The following is a 16,055-nucleotide window of genomic DNA, read 5'->3' on the forward strand; positions in this document are numbered from 1 at the left end:
GGCATTTAAATATCTAGTGAGTAGAACATAGATACCTAGACAGCCTATGTTTCCCTCGAGTCCTATGTAGTTGAGGTCTGCTTTAGCAGCATCTCTGTCTCGCTCATCCTCTTGCGTCCAATCCTGCAGATCAAAGATTTTCTGCTGACGGTAGAATGAATTGCTATCAAAGTTTATCTTTGCGTCCATACACATCACTTGGAAAACAAAACAAAAAAATTAATGCCTTTAACTTTAAAAAGGTTAAATACTTCTTTGAAATACTTATTCTATTGTACATTAGGGAACCAAATAATTCTTTTTGGGGGTTTACATTCCTTCTCAGTCAGTCTTCACTGCATACATGCTAAGGCCAGAAGGGACTATTGTGATAATCTAGTCTGGCCTTCTGTAAAATACAAGCCACGGAATTGCCCCAAAAATATTTTCTACAACACATTAATTATTGAAAACTTCCTACCTGGATTTTAAATTTTTCAGTAGTAAAGCATCCACCATGAGCATTGGTAAGTTGTTCCACTTATGCCTTACCATTAATATATGCTTCGTTTCCAGTGTGAATTTGTCTAGCTTCAACTTCCAGACACTGGATTTTATTTCACCTGTCTGCTACACTACAGAGCAGTCTATTAAATTTCGTTTCTCCCCCCCCCCACACACACACACACTATATATACACACATTCACACTAATCAAATCACTCCCTAACCTTCTCTTTGTTAATGATAGACTAAAGGAACTCAGTCTGTTTAGCTTAAGACATGTTTTCTAACTCTCTAATCATTCTCATGGTGAACCCTCTCCAACTGATCAACCTCTTTAAGCTGGACACAATACTCCAGCAGTGAACACAACAATGCCAAATACAGAGGTAAAATAACCTCTACTTCTCTAAAATTACTGTATTTATGCAACCAAAGATCACCATAGCCCTTTAGGCCACAGCATCACAGGGATCACATGTTCAACTGAGCATCATTACATCCCCCCAAAGCTTTTCCAGGGCCATGTTTCCCAGCATAAAGTCCCCCATTTTGTAAAAATGGCCTATATTCTTTCCTCCTAGCTGAGTACACTCATATGTATCCATATTCAAACAGCATGCTGTTTGCTTTTGTCCAATTTACTAAGGGTACATCAAAACTACATCCCTCTTTGTGTCCTTAAAAAAAAAAAAAAGAGGTTTATAGGATCTTTCGAAAAATGCTTTTCTTTTTGAAAGAACAATGTCTAGACCATAGTTTCACTTTCGAAATGGCTTTTTTTGAAAAAAAGCCATGATGCAATTATGCAAATGAAGCGTGAGAAATTCAAATCACAACTTCATTTGCAATTTCAATATGTCTAATTTACATACGTCTTTCGAAAGAGGGATGTAGTTTAAGTGATCCACAATTACTATCAGTGACTTCTCCTCTATTTACCACAACTCCAATTGTGTATGTCATCATTGATCCAAGTGTTAAAAAGCATCAGGCCAAAATAATAATCAATGCAAGACCATAATCCAATATATAAAGGAGAATGTTTGTAAGTTTGTGCACTAATAACTCAGACACTATAAGAGCTACCACAACCAAACTTTGCATGGGATAACCTTTTATCCAGGGGAAGGTATTAAGGTATTTTTGGACCCAATCGGGCCCAAGCTCAAGCTGTAAAAATCAAAAAGTGTGCTGCGCTGCAGGGGCCATCCTGCCCACCCTAGGTCCCATGCCCGCCGCCTGCGGTCCCCAGCACCATCTAGGACTCGCCCTCTCCCACCCATGAGGTTACATAAGCAACCCTCTTTCCCTCCCTCTTCCCCCCCCACACACACACACACACCCCGGGTGCGATCTGGGACGCCCCTCCTGCGTGTAACCTCCCCCCCTCCCGCCGGGGATAACACGGACCTATATTTTAATCCCTATAGAAATCAGTGCAACTTTTCTACCATTCAAAAAAAGTTAATGGACTACTGTTTTTCTACATTTTGTTCCTCCGGTTTCCCGAGCAACGTCGGGTAACTCCAGCTAGTAGGAACATATTTTAAGACCGATCAGTTAGCCAGTTTTTATTCTATTTTATGTGCCAAGTTAATTTTGTATTGCTCCACATTCAGTCAAAATGTCTTGTGGTACTAGAGTCAAATACCTTACAGAAGAATGTTAAGTATATTTCATCAACACTATTACCTTTATCAAAGTTGTATTCTCATGCAAAAAAAGTCATTAAGTTAATTTGACAGGAGCTATTTTCCATAAACCTATGTTGATTTCTATCAACTCAATTACCTTCTTTTAATTCCTGATTAATCTAGTCCTCTATCATTTATTCCATTATCTTGCCCAGGATCAATGTTAGACTGACAATCCTATAATTACCCAGGTCATTCTGTGTACCCTTTTCAAATATTGGCATAACACTAGTTTTCTTTCAGTCTTCTGCATTTTTCCACCTTTTATTGCAAATCAACATTAATGGTTCAGAAAGCTCTTAAAAACTCCTGGATGCAAAGTTCTGCTAAAAACACTTCATATAACTATTACAGGACTAGAAAATACCAGTATTACCTTACATTAATGGCACTACCTGACCTCTGGACTCCTAACTTGCAAGTACCTTTATGAGTATAAATGCATTTCTTGAAAGGGATTAACACAATACATGTTGCATTTGTAGTAAAGCTTGAACCTCTCTGGTTTGGGGCACACTGGCCCAGCAACGTCCATGATCTACAGATATTGCTGGAGCAGAGAGCCCCTGAACCAGAAAGCCCTATGAGTCTAGCAGCAGGCAGCAGAACCAAGAGCCTGATGCCCAGGCTGGCCCTGGGGGCAGTGGCAGCAGCCATGGAGTGGTGGCCCCAGGGCTGGCCGCAGAGCCAGGAGCCCAGCGCAACAGGGGAGAAGAGGAGCCCTGCATCTGGGAGGGGAGCTGAAAGATTCTACAAGAGTCTGGAGTCCATCAGAAGAGGAGCAGAATTGACCTGCCCTAGTCCAGCAAACTCTCTCATTCAGAAATGCTCAGATCCCAAGGGTGCTGGACCACTGAGGTGCAACCTGCAGTAACGTATCTAGAACAGTTAACACAAACTCACCAAAACAACTGTCCACCAAGCTAATCCTTCCATTGTGCCTTTGCATATCTTTAAAAAAAAAAATCTACCCACTTAGATTTAATTTAAGAGCAAGAGCCTATGTGCTTCATCAAGCGAACATATTCTAAGGTTAAAAAAAAAATGTAGAAAATAATCCCAGCAGAACACCAAGGTAGTTTCACCCATAGATAGTGGAGGGACATTGCGGAATGTCCTATGGGAGGAGAAGAGATCCCAAGCCCTGGGAAAGCATGCTGTGACCAGCTGGGAGCTCCAGCCAGTCTTCCCCTGTGATGTAATCTTATCCTTAACCATGTACTAAGGAAGCTGACAAAAAGGAAACCCAACTATGCTAGGTCTAAGTTCATACTACGAGTACAGTGAGATTTTTTTTTTATATATATAAATTCTTGTATAAAAAGTGCACTGAACTGCCAGTATAAAACTAGATATGCAAATTTGAACAGCAAGGATTAAGCTGAGACTAATTCTGAAAATGTTTAAAGGGGAACAGTAAGTATCTTTTGAAACCTGCTAACAAAACAAAAAAACAAAAAACAAACAAAAAAAACCAGTAGTGGTTGAAAGGCACTCCTAGTGTGTAGATGTATTTTCACCTCACTAGGGACGTTAACAGGTAATGGTTAACCAGTACATGGGGAGCAGCCCACACCCACCTCCATTTAATCAATTAATCAGTTAAATGTAAAATTTTAACCAGTTACCAGTTAATATCCCTACTTCCTTCAGCATCTAATACGAAGTCACTAGTATTTGGGATTGCTTAGATTTTGGATGTTAGCTTGAAAAAAAAAAAAATCTTAGAAGGCCCAATTTTCAGAAAGGACCAAATTCTGAAAATTGCAAATTCAAATCGCTTCGAGTTAGGCGCACAAGAGTGCTGTCATTTCAGATCTTGACATCAAAGCCAAGAGGAATAAGATAAATGTGTAGTTAAGGAATTATATGAGCTTGGATTCTTTCCAAGAAGAAAAGCTATTATTGCACACAATTGAATGTAACTTCATTCTTGTTCTTCTTTCAGGACCACATTACCAAAGCTTATTATACCACAATGTCAATTTCCATCTGACTTAAATTGAATGTTAGGATGCATTTTGTATTAGCAGCATGGTCTATAGTTTTGTATGCTCTGATAATACAGGCTCATAGCACAAATATTTCACAAACTATCTTAAGTCCCACCTTATATGCAGTATGTGAATAGTAGTTATTTGAAAAAAATCCAAAAAAACCCAGAGAAATTTGAAGCCAGTCCCATAGTGTGCACAGAACTCACACCATGCACAGGGCTTCCAGAGTGCTAAATATGTTTGCAGATATTTATGTGCCATAGTCAGTTTTTACTACATTTTTCCAATGTACCACTTTAGTGTTACATCTCCTTACTGCAGTGGTCTACAACCTTTTTACACACAAGATCACTTTTTAAATCTCAGAACAGGCGAAGATCTACCGCCCCGCCCCTTCCTTGAAGCCCCGCCCTCTCTATTCTCCTCCTGTCCATCACTTGCTATCCCCAGCCCTTATTTACACTCTGATAAACAGTTTATTTTTAAATTATGCGATACATTCAATTAAAATCATGTGTTTATAGTTATGAAATAAATGGTCTGTTTTTTATTCATGCTATTTAAATCTAAAATGAAGCATTTATAATTCTACATTTTGTGGGGACAGTACTGCGGCTGGGGGCAGGGTGCTGGGGGGGCAGGGGAGAGGGTTCTGCAGCAGAGGACAGTGCGCCAGTGGGGACCGAGTTCGGTGGCTGGGGACAGGGGAGTGGGGACAGCATTCGGTGGCTGGGGACAGCATTCTGTAGCTGGGGAGTGGGAGCTGGGGAGTGGGGGTGCCAGTGGGGGCGCCAGTGGGGGCAGAGAGTCCCCTGCATCTCCCTCCCCCCAGCATTCCCCCCCCAGGGAAACCAGCAGGCGCCTGCCCCAGGGCCAACTCCCCCTGTGCACCTCCCGCAGGGCTGACTCACCACTCCTGTGCGGTGCAGGGGGCCGGCAGAGCAGCTAGCGCACTTCTGGAATTGCCGGAAGTGGCACTAAGCTGCGGGACTTCTGAAGCCGACACTACCTCTGAGGTAAGTAATGGGGCTTCTGGGGGGTGAGAGGGAAATGGGGGCGGGGTAGACAGGACGCCTTGCGAGCGACTGGTCGAGGCCTCGAGATCGACTAGTAGCTCGCAATCGACCTGTTGGTGACCATGGCCTTACTGCATATAGCTGTAGAAACTTTAGCAGAACCCTTATATCAAACACTGCTCCATAGATTCAATCTGCCCATCTAAAATAAAATTCTATAAAGAAGGTACTTTACCAATTCCTGATGCATCTTCTACCATAGGGTTTATTTCCACCATAGTGGCATCATATTTCATAAAGAGATTGTATATCTTGATCATATTATCTGCTGCTTCATCCACCAGGTTAGGGGGAAATCCCATTTTCTGGGCCAACTGAAAATAAAACAGAATATTCTGTTAATCAATTTATTATATTAGGCATTCAAATCTTGAATTATGGTTAAAAGTTAGGAACTTCACAGCTTATTTTTAACACAGCAATAGAAGTCTAGACAGCAGCTACAGATTTTTGTTTGCCCTGCAGGGAGTGGGGCTTATGGCTTGTAAGATCAATCAAGGCATTGATCCTACAAGGGACAGCGAAATTAAGGCTACGAAGCTATACACCAGCCTCATTTAAGTATCCATATATGGAGCTAGATTTACATTCCTTTCTGTAAATCGAAGACAATCCATTATAATATCTAGCATAAAATTGTTAGGAATTGTCAGTTCTTTCATCAGCCCCAAAGCTTTGTAAATATACTCAGTAAGTTTTATACAAGCAAAAAACTAAGATTGTATGGAAATGTACTCCATAGTACCCTAACAGCTTGTTCCTTTTTGATGCCTTCCATGATATCAATGGGTTCCTTAATTATTGCATCAGGATTCTCTGCAGCAACATCTTCAATGTTAACACCACCATGAGAACTGCCAATCAGTACAGGACCCTAAGGAAAGAGAAAATTTCAATGCAAGTGTTTTAAATATAATTCACTATATTACATCTTTCCACAAATATTTCAAAGAGCATCTTGTTCTCAGTATGAGATTCTTTGCTTTTGGCAATCCATTAAAGTTGTCTTTTATTCTCTTACTGTTGCTATATTTTCATTCAGTATTACTTATACAAGCAGTTTAGTATATATGAGAACAGAAGAAATTTTCCAACTCTAAAACCATATATCAAAAGGAAGCTTCTCCTAAGTCAATACCATGACTTACAATATTGGCTTAAATTTAGGACAGAAAAATGCAGTTATACAATGATACATCACACCCAGTATATCCCATCTTCAGCTCATGCTGTCAGTGAACAGAGAACAACTTTAATTTTCTTCATAGTTTATCTCACTCCAACCTCTGAAGGTAAATCTAGGTCTGCACAGCCAGTTGTTGCACTCTATTCCTATTCACAACAGATCATAAGCCTTGACAATTATAACCCTCTCAGAAAGCTTGTCACAGTGCTTGATTGTTGAGTAAAATGAATTTAGAGAAGTTAATACTCTTTCACAAAATGTGTCAAAAAGCCACTTTCACAATTGACTCCTTGGTGCCTCTGAGATTAATGGGCATGAAGACAAAACAATCCCATGCCCCTGGAAGCAATCCATCAAGTTCAAGGTTGAGGAATCTTTGCTTATGAGTCAGCCAACATTCACATGCGGTATTGGTTGCATGCATAATGAGAGACTTCCACTTCCTGGACTAGTAAGTCAGTACTTCCCATGAGCACATTAATAGGGTTTAGCTCAGCGGTTCCCAAACACTGATCCACAGACTGGTGCCAGGCTGTGAATCGCTGGCTGCTAGGCCACAGAGGCTGCCGGAGCTGAAGCCAGCTGTTTGTGGCAGCTGTGGGGTGCGTACTGAGGTACACACCAATCCTCTGAGCTGCTGCACAGCAGACAGCTTCAACTCTGGCAGTCGCCAGGTGGCAAGCAGGTGAAGCTGGCTGTTCACAGAAGCCCCTTGGTGGACTGGTAACATTATGAATGAATATGCAAATAATATGCCTGTTTGCCGATCCACAGTATAAAAAAGGCTCGGAACCACTGGTTTAGCTAATAAATAACTGCAATTAAAGTTGCAAAGAGAGAGTGCTAGAACCATTTTTTAATACTGTGACAACTACATACTGAATGCAGCTGCAAGGAGAGCTACAAGTGCTTTAGAAAACTATTTCAGGCATAATTACAATTCAGTATCATTATATCCTAAAAGATAGTATTAGTTCTACTTAAGACATGGCAAGAACATTTCATTCCTTCAGCTGCTTCAGCCTGTAAGCATTTTATTTTTTTGAAACAATATTTGTTTATCAGAATCCTGACTTCTGGGTTTTGTTTTGTTTAATTCTTACTATTCTAGGAAAACATGTATGGTGTTAATTAATTGCTGAGAATCACCGATCACTAGCATAATTCTTGTCCAAAAAACAAGATTCCCAAGATTTATAAAGCAATAAACTAATTACCAATGAAACCCTGTCAACAGAGATTTGTTTTATCTATCAGTCATGAAAAAAGGCCATCTACTTTGGTTAAACTAATTGTGGCTAAAACTTGTATGTTAAAAATCCTTGTTTGAACAATGTGAAATTTTTATAGGCTGAAATATAGCTATTTGTGGTATTTTAATGCCACCTTGTGGCATAAATGCAGTAAATATTTTAGCCATCTACTTGTCACTCTTACATAGAAATTAGAAAGCTCTGGATTAGAGATCTTAGTTAGCAGGTAACTGAATAGTGATGTAACCAGACAAAATATTATCGATTACATGACTATTCGATAGTCCCCTGGGGCAGGGCTAGCAGCCAGTGTATTCCAGCCCCACTCCCGGGGAGCCACCCTGCCATCTGACACTGCTGCCCCTCAAAGGCAGCAGCGCAAATTGGCAGGCAGAAGCTGGTCCATGAGGGGAATCAGTTTAAAAACCAATTCCCCACATAGACCAGCTCCAGCCTATGGCTCCATGCTGCTGCCTCGGATTCAGAGGCAATCGCGCGGGGCAGCAGCAACCCGTCCATGGGATAATGGGCAATCGCGCGGAGCAGCCTCTACGTGCAGACCCCACAGACAGGGCTTCTGCCACGGAGTAGCCTCTGTGCGCAGCAAGCCCGGGCCTCCATGGACAGAGGCTGCTCCACGGCACCCCGCCCTGCCCTTTCCCTGTGCTGCTGCAGCAGCAAGGAAGGAGGGCAATGGTTCCTGCCCCCCCCCCCAAGAGGGTGTGGGAAGGAATGCGTGTAGTCAACAGATTAACTGATAAACTTAGGCTCATCAGGTTAATCATGTAGTCGACTACACATTGAGATCCCTACTCTCAGATGTTGTGAAAAAGCAGCATAGACACTTTTAGATATTAAGATTGAAATGTTGAACAATTTTTCCTATGGAAAGGAAGAGGATTCTAAATTTAAGAAAAAGAGCAGATACAGTAAGACAGACATTTACCAGTTCACCCACTTTTAGAATTTCTATGCAAGTCAGTTAATCAGAGAACAGATATTTCAAAACAAGTTCCTGTTACATTGTAAATGAGAGCGCGCTCTACAGAATTTACTGAACCATTCTTTCTGCAGGTTTTCTAGCACTGCCAGACCATTTGCTTCAGCTCTGAACTTCAATAAGTTGTACTTTGTAGGATGTGCTCCCAACAGAAATAAGCCTAGAAGAAAGGCATAACCTGGGGAGATGTTAGTTCAGGAGCAAACATCACCAAAAACAATTGGACAGCTCCACAGTTTACGCAGGAGTCACCTGTAACCACACACATTTCTGACATCTCCAGGAGGTATCAGAAGTAACCCTAATATAAGAAATAAAGGAGCTTTGCTAGAAGCTAGAACAAACAAACTTCTTATAAATACTGCAATGGATTACTACCACAGAATTACATGTAACTCGTACTAAGCTAGTATACATTTTAAGTTTAATGCTCACACCATATCTAGAGTGCTTCTAAAATTTGAGTCAGTCTTCACTGTGGTGAACAACCCGTGGGTCGCGACCCCCAAATGGTCTTCCTGGGGGGCGTCGCGCGGACGCCAACAGCCAGGCCCAGCCCCTGGCCACCTGGAGCCAGCCATGGGGGTTGCTGCTGAAAAAAAGATTGTGCACCACTGTTCTAGAGTCTAGAAGCCATCTTCTTTCCTGGGATGAAGCCATGATGATTATTAATTTTGTTCACATATCAGATAACTTACGAAATTTCATGGCTCGTGAAGTGCTTAATAGACAAGTCAACTGCACACATTTCCTCTATAAATTTAAAAATTGGGCACCTACAGAACCAGAGTCATACAGATTATTTCAAGGAATGCGTCAAAGTATTCAGATCTGAACTGAATAGGAAACGCCTTTAATAGCCATTATATAGTAAAGAAGAGGGAGAAATGTGACAAGCACTATATTAAAAATTACAGAATTAACCTTGGGATTTGGAGGAGTCCATTATATTAGAAATGCACATTTACTTACTATTTTTGAATGGTATGTAACTTCTTTAGGAGGAGGAGATATGCTAAATGTAATTCCTCCTGTTATCAGCAGTTTAAAAGTCAGGTCACTCACATGTCTAAACAGATATAGGAACTTTACTATGGACACAGATTTTTTAAAATTTTGGTCATCTTCTTGCTTTGCACTGCTTTAGACAGCTGTGGCTGCATGTTTAAAATTAAGCCTTAACTGCTTAAAATTAAGTCTGGTAAAATTAAGGAGACAGAAATTAGATCACTTTGCTAACCACTGCAACTTTGCAGTTCAGAAACATCAGTATTGCAGATAACCAGTTGTGTAGCATTCCTTTCACTGCACTATACCACAGCAATTTACTTTGGTATCTGAAGTGTTAAGAAGCATGCAGAGGAAGGTCATGCTGCTAAACAGAAGGCTGAGTTCACGAACAGCTCTATAAATCAGTTTCAAACACAAATCTGACCCCTACGAAGGATGGCAGTAATATTCTTTCAATTCCAAGTATATAAAATTCATTTTAAGAATACTATTTCTATTAGTTACTCACTTGAAATGACCTTTCCATAGTTATTGCAAAATAATATTCTCTCCTGGGATATCTGCGCTCACAGATAAATACTTGATTGCATATCCTGCCCTTCTCTCCTGTCTGCTTGGTAAACAACTTCTTTCCAATCATTTTGGAGGAAATGTCTTTTGCTTCTTCTGGACTAGAATAAGAAAAGCTCAGAATGTGACAAGAGAAATGCTGGAGTAAAGAGAGCAGAATGAATTAATTTTAAGAGTTATGTATCTTCATTTACAGTAAAAATACATTCTTACCTAGTTTAGAACATCTTCATAGTCTACAAGGCATTTTAATCAATTCTTAAAATTCTAAGTCGTACAAATGAAGATATTCTCAATTTACCTGACAATTTAGAAATACAACTTACGAAAAAACTATTTTCACTCCGCCTTTGAGGCCACCTTCAAAGGTTCCTTTTCCTCTACCACCAGCTAAAACCTGAGCTTTTACCACAAGATCCTTTGAACCTAGAATTAAAAAAAAAAAAAAATACATATGCTAGAATTTGTTAATCATGACTCCTATATTAGTCAGTTTTTTAATATAGCAGAAAAGGCTAAAGCTATTTTCAATTTATTTTCCCTCACATAAGATAGAGCATATATAATTGAGATTAAAATAGCAGAACTCATTACTTTTATTCAATATTTTGTCTTCTCCAGAAAAAAAAACCTCTACACACTGACAAACAAATCTAGGAGAGCTCCAACTCAAGAAAGATTCCAAAATCCAGCATTCTAAGTTGTATTTATAAAATGTATGACTTGACTTTTGGTTAAATTTGTCACTATTCAATTATTTATATACATAATCTAATTGCTTAACTTTCTCTCATATCTCAATACTATTTACATGATTAGATGTAACTTTTCAAACATAGCTAATTAATGATGGTTTGAAAAGTTATGATGTTCATGAGTATGCAAGAATGAACAATCATATGCATCTAGTCTATGGACTATCTTGCCTGTTAGTATACAGATGAGATACTCTCTCAAGTTTGCTTCCAAATGAGTAGTGCTCTAGTAAACAACTAAGGCCCCAATCCAGCAGGCCATTTAAGCACATCCAGGCCTAAATGAATCTACCAGTTTTTGTGAGAAGAACACAATACATAATATAACTTTTAGGCAGCAAAGCTTCTGAATTCAGACTTAATCAATTATGTGTCTACACTACAGGCCACCGTTTATCAGTCAGGAGTACAAAGATGTGAACACTGACTCACATGCTTCTGTCAAAAGAAGCCCCTCATATAGATGCACTTACACTGGAAAAACTATACTGGCACAACCACACTAACAATTCTAGCTTGTTTTGTTCAGAGGGTGGGCAACTCTAGAAAAAGCTATACTACTAAACAATGCTTTGCCATAGTGCTAAATCCATGCTTGGAGCATTTGGTCATATACTTTACTTGCAGAGGGGTAGTCTAACTGGAAAAAACTTAAAATAATGAATAGTCTAGTAGCACCTTAAAGACTAACAAAACATGTAGACAGTATCATGAGGTTTCTCGAGCAAAACCCACTTCCTCAGATGACATCTCCAGTCATGGAGACTGCACAAATTCCCTAGGCAATTTATTCCAGTGTTTAACCACCCTGACAGTTAGGAAGTTTTTCCTAATATCCAACCTAAATCTCCCTTGTAACACCCTTTTAGATACTTGAAAACTGATAATCATGTCCCTTCTCAGTCCTCTCTTTTCTAAACTAAAGAATACCAATTCTTTCAGTCTTCCCTGATAGGTTAAGTTTTCTAGACCTTTAACCATTTTGTTGCTGTTCTCTGGACCTTCTCCAAACCTCTTGATAAGTACATATAATATATAAGAATGGCCATACTGTGTCAGACCAAAGGTCCATCTAGCTCAGTATCCTGTGTTTGAACAGTGGCCAATACCAGGTAATCATCAAGCGATCCCTTTTCTATCATCCATTTCCAGCCCCTGACAGAGGCTAGGGACACCATTCCTACCCATCCCAGCTAATAGCCATTGATGCACCTAACCTCCATAGTTTTAGTTCTTTAACGCAGTTAAAATCCTGGTCTTCACAACATCCTCTGGCAAGGAGTTCTACAGGTTGATTGTGCACTGCATGAAGAAAAACTTCCTTTTGTTTGATTTAATCCTGATACCTACTAATTTCATTTGGTGACCCATGGTTCTTAGGTTATGGGAACAAATAACTTTCCCTTATTCACTTTCTCCACACCAGTCATGGTTTTACAGACCTCTATCATATCCCCCCTTAGCCTCCTCTTTTCTAAAATGAAAAGTCCCAGTCTTTTTAATCTCTCTTCTTATGTGACTCTTTACAAATCCCTAATCATTTTTGCTGCCCACTTCTGAACCTTTTCCAATGCCAATATATCTTTTTTGAGATGCGGTGACAACAGAAGATGTGAGCATAGCATGGTTTTATATAGATGCAATAAAAATCTCAGTTTTATTCTCTATCCCTTTTTCAATGATTCCTAACATTCTGTTTGCTTTTTGAATGCTGCAGCACATTGGATAATTCTCTGAAAACATCTACTCACAGCAACTCCAAGATCTCTGTCTTGGGTAGTTATAGCTAAATTAGTTCCCATCATTTTCTATATATAGTCGGGATGATTTTTTCAAATGTGCATTAATTTACATTTATCACCATTAAATTTCATTTGGCATTTTGTTGCCCAATCACTTAGTTTTGTGAGATCATTTTGAAGCTCTTCAGTTTGCTTTGGTCTTAATTGTCTTGAACAGTTTCATATCATCTGCAAATTTTGCCACCTCACTGTTTACCCCTTTCTGTAGATCATGTATAAATAGGATAAGTCCCAGTAGATGTGGAACATAACTGGTTCCAAAACAGACCCTGTGGAACCTCACGTTATGCCCTTCCAGCATGACAATAAACCATTAATAAACTACTCTCTGAGAACAGTTATCCAGCCAGTTATGCACACCCTTTATAGTGGCCCCATCTAGGTTATATTTCCCTAGTTTATTGATAAGGTCATGTGAGACTGTATCAAATGCTTTAGTAAAGTCTAAGTATACCATATCCACCACTTCTCCCTTATCCACAAGACTTGTTATCCTATCAAAGATATCAGGTAACTGAACAGTCATGTAACCGCATGAGTTATCATCTGCTACATGACCATTTGATGGCTCCCAGGGACAGGGCCAGCAGCCAGTGCACTCCAGCCCTACAACTGGGGAACGCCCTGCGCTGCTGCCTCAGATACACAGGCAGCTGCCCAGGGTGGCAGCAGCTTCTGTCTGTGATTGTGCGAGCTCCCCGTGGACAGAGGCTGCTGTGGCAGGGGAGAGAAACTACTGCAAAGCTGTCTCTGTCCAAGGTGGCCTGGGCTGGCTTTTAAGCTTGCTGCCCCCGGCACCAGCTCCTGCTTACCCCACCTTGCTGTCTCCGATATATAAGCAGTGGAGGGGGAAGGGGTAGAATTTGTGTAGTCAACAAGATTAACCGATAAGCCTAGGCTTATCGCTTAATCATGTAGTTGACAACATGTTGACATCCCTACCTGCTACCTTACAAGAAATTGGCTGTAACAGCTTTTGAAATTGTGCTAACCCAAGCTTTTGCTTATATCAAACAGGCCCACAATCAAAATTGAGTTCATGCATGGTATGTTAACAGGGCTCAAGTTAGATTATAACCAGGGTATTGCCCTGAGCTAACTACGCATTGAAAAGTCTTAATAGCCAATCCAGCACTTGAGAGTTATAAGCAGCTCTATTTAAATATTCTGTCATTATAAATCTTTGGTATAAAATAATTGAAGATGTTTGCAAGTACATGTAGACTTACTGTGACCTTTACATCTTCACAACCCTCATTCCATTTTTATAGCTACTTAATACTGGAGGTCATGTAGATTACACAAAGGATTCTCGAACTTCATTGCACCATGACCCCTTTCTGACAACAAAAATTGCTATACAACCTCAGGAAGAAGAACTGAAGCGTAAGCCTAGCAGAGCCCCACCACAACAGGCAGAAGGGGGAAAGCCCAAGTCTCCTGAGCAGGGGAGAGGGGAGAAGCCAAAGACCCAGGGCTACACCCTTATGGGAGTGGCTTGTACTTCAGCCCAGGGCAGTGAGGTTCAGGTTTCATCTTTGGCCCTGGGCAGTGGGGCCAAGCTTTAGTCCTGGGCCCCAACAAGTTTAACATCAGTTGTGGTGACCTCTATACAACAGGGTACTAACGAATATTCCTGCTAATTTATTCAATCCATGTAAAGATTTTTTTCCATTTATATGTGGAATAAATTGTATGTGCACTGAGGCATGTGCAAATGTGCACCGCCACTAGAAACAAAAACACTAGCTGTGGGTGCTCTGCTCAGCAGCTGGGTATCATTTGAATATCTCCTACAGCAACACACTAAACTAAGGATGTTAAGAAGCGGGTAACTGGCTAATTGTGTAGTCGATACAATTTTTATCCACTACACAATTAGTCGATAAGGGGAGGCACTCTGTCCCAGCTTGCACCGGGTGCAGGAGCCACCCCCACTGTGGCTCTGCAGTTTAAATGTAGTAGGAGCTGGACATGCAGGCAGCTCAGGGGAAATAGGTACAAAGGTAGGACAAAGATACATACTTCTATGGCAGATATTCATAAAGCCACCCAAGAGGATGCTATCAGAAGTTTTTCTTATTACATTATGAAGATTGTGACAGAGGTATATTTGCCATTTTGATAACAGAAATACTGATACACATCAAAACTCTTCAGATACTCAGTAACCAGAAGAGAAGATAATTGTGTAACTTTACCAAGTAACTCAGTAAGCGGTGTTAAGAAATAATCCAGTTTTCCAGATTACTGTGCTAGGCTTAAATCTGCAAAGTACGAGGCAGCTCTCTATAAAGGTTTTCAGGCATTGCTTTTAATTTACATACATATTTACTAACCTAATTTTCTCTAACTCAAAGATTTTCTGCATGTAAACAGAGAAATTTTGGATATCTAGATATCTAACCCTCCCCCACTTTTTCTAGCCATCACCATGCCTACTAGAACATAAATCAATATCTCACTGACTAAAGCAAAGCCTGGTGCTAGCCAGAAAAAGATGGGGGAGCAGCTCCAGCTATAAACATGCAAATTTTTTTGTCCTCCCCTAAGATGTTGGAAGGGTGAGGTTTGAAGAACAAGAAATGGATCTAGAGTCTGTATGCTCCACTTTACATGTATCAGCAGAAAACAAGCAGTTCAAACTTCAGTAACAATGTTTCTCCTTCTGAAACCCTGGCTAAAGAGAAAGGATTACTCACTAAAGCAAGGATTTTTTTGTTTTGTTATTGTTGTTTTATTAAAGTCTCTCTCTTTGAGCAGGATTAGATTCAGGAAAGCTGTCAGACTTGGATTCCGTAAATTTCCAACAAACGAGCAGATAAAATATATATTGAGGGAACAGAGTTTATTTGTCGTTAAAATTAAAAGAAAACTGTAGAATACACAATTATAATACAGCTATAAACTGAGTCATTTGTTATTGGTACGCATAACCTCTCTGTCTATTCTAAGTATAATGAGCCATTTCAAAATTCAACAGACCATAGAGATTTTCAAAGCAACTCAGGGGATTTAACGATGAGTGACATAAAACTCTCACTAGTATACAGGAGAAACATACAGACTATAGCTCTACCTTCTCTTACCATGGAACACAAAATATCCTAATTCACTTAAACCACCAACCTGTTGAATTATTTCCAAGAAATAGCAAGAAATCTAAAGTATGAGTATAATTATAAGCATCAGCATTTTCTATTCCTCTAAGAACAAGACCTATTAA

The 16,055-nt window shown here is 40.0% G+C and overlaps 1 protein-coding gene across 1 annotated transcript in view; it reads right to left on the bottom strand.

Annotated features, from left to right (window-relative positions):
* The window catches only part of SUCLA2 (succinate-CoA ligase ADP-forming subunit beta), a 35,598-nt gene that overhangs the window by 11,670 nt on the left and 7,873 nt on the right, over positions 1-16,055 (bottom strand). The window contains exons 3-7 of the mRNA XM_075919034.2: positions 10,599-10,698; positions 10,211-10,373; positions 5,998-6,126; positions 5,428-5,566; positions 36-197 (exon numbers count right to left, since the gene is read on the bottom strand). Coding sequence (XP_075775149.2) covers positions 36-197; positions 5,428-5,566; positions 5,998-6,126; positions 10,211-10,373; positions 10,599-10,698 — 693 coding nt within the window. The remainder of the gene's footprint in view (positions 1-35; positions 198-5,427; positions 5,567-5,997; positions 6,127-10,210; positions 10,374-10,598; positions 10,699-16,055) is intronic.

The sequence above is a fragment of the Pelodiscus sinensis genome, chromosome 1 (assembly GCF_052426305.1).
Source record: "Pelodiscus sinensis isolate ZL-2025 chromosome 1, ASM5242630v1, whole genome shotgun sequence".
In the NCBI taxonomy this organism is placed as follows: domain Eukaryota; kingdom Metazoa; phylum Chordata; order Testudines; family Trionychidae; genus Pelodiscus; species Pelodiscus sinensis.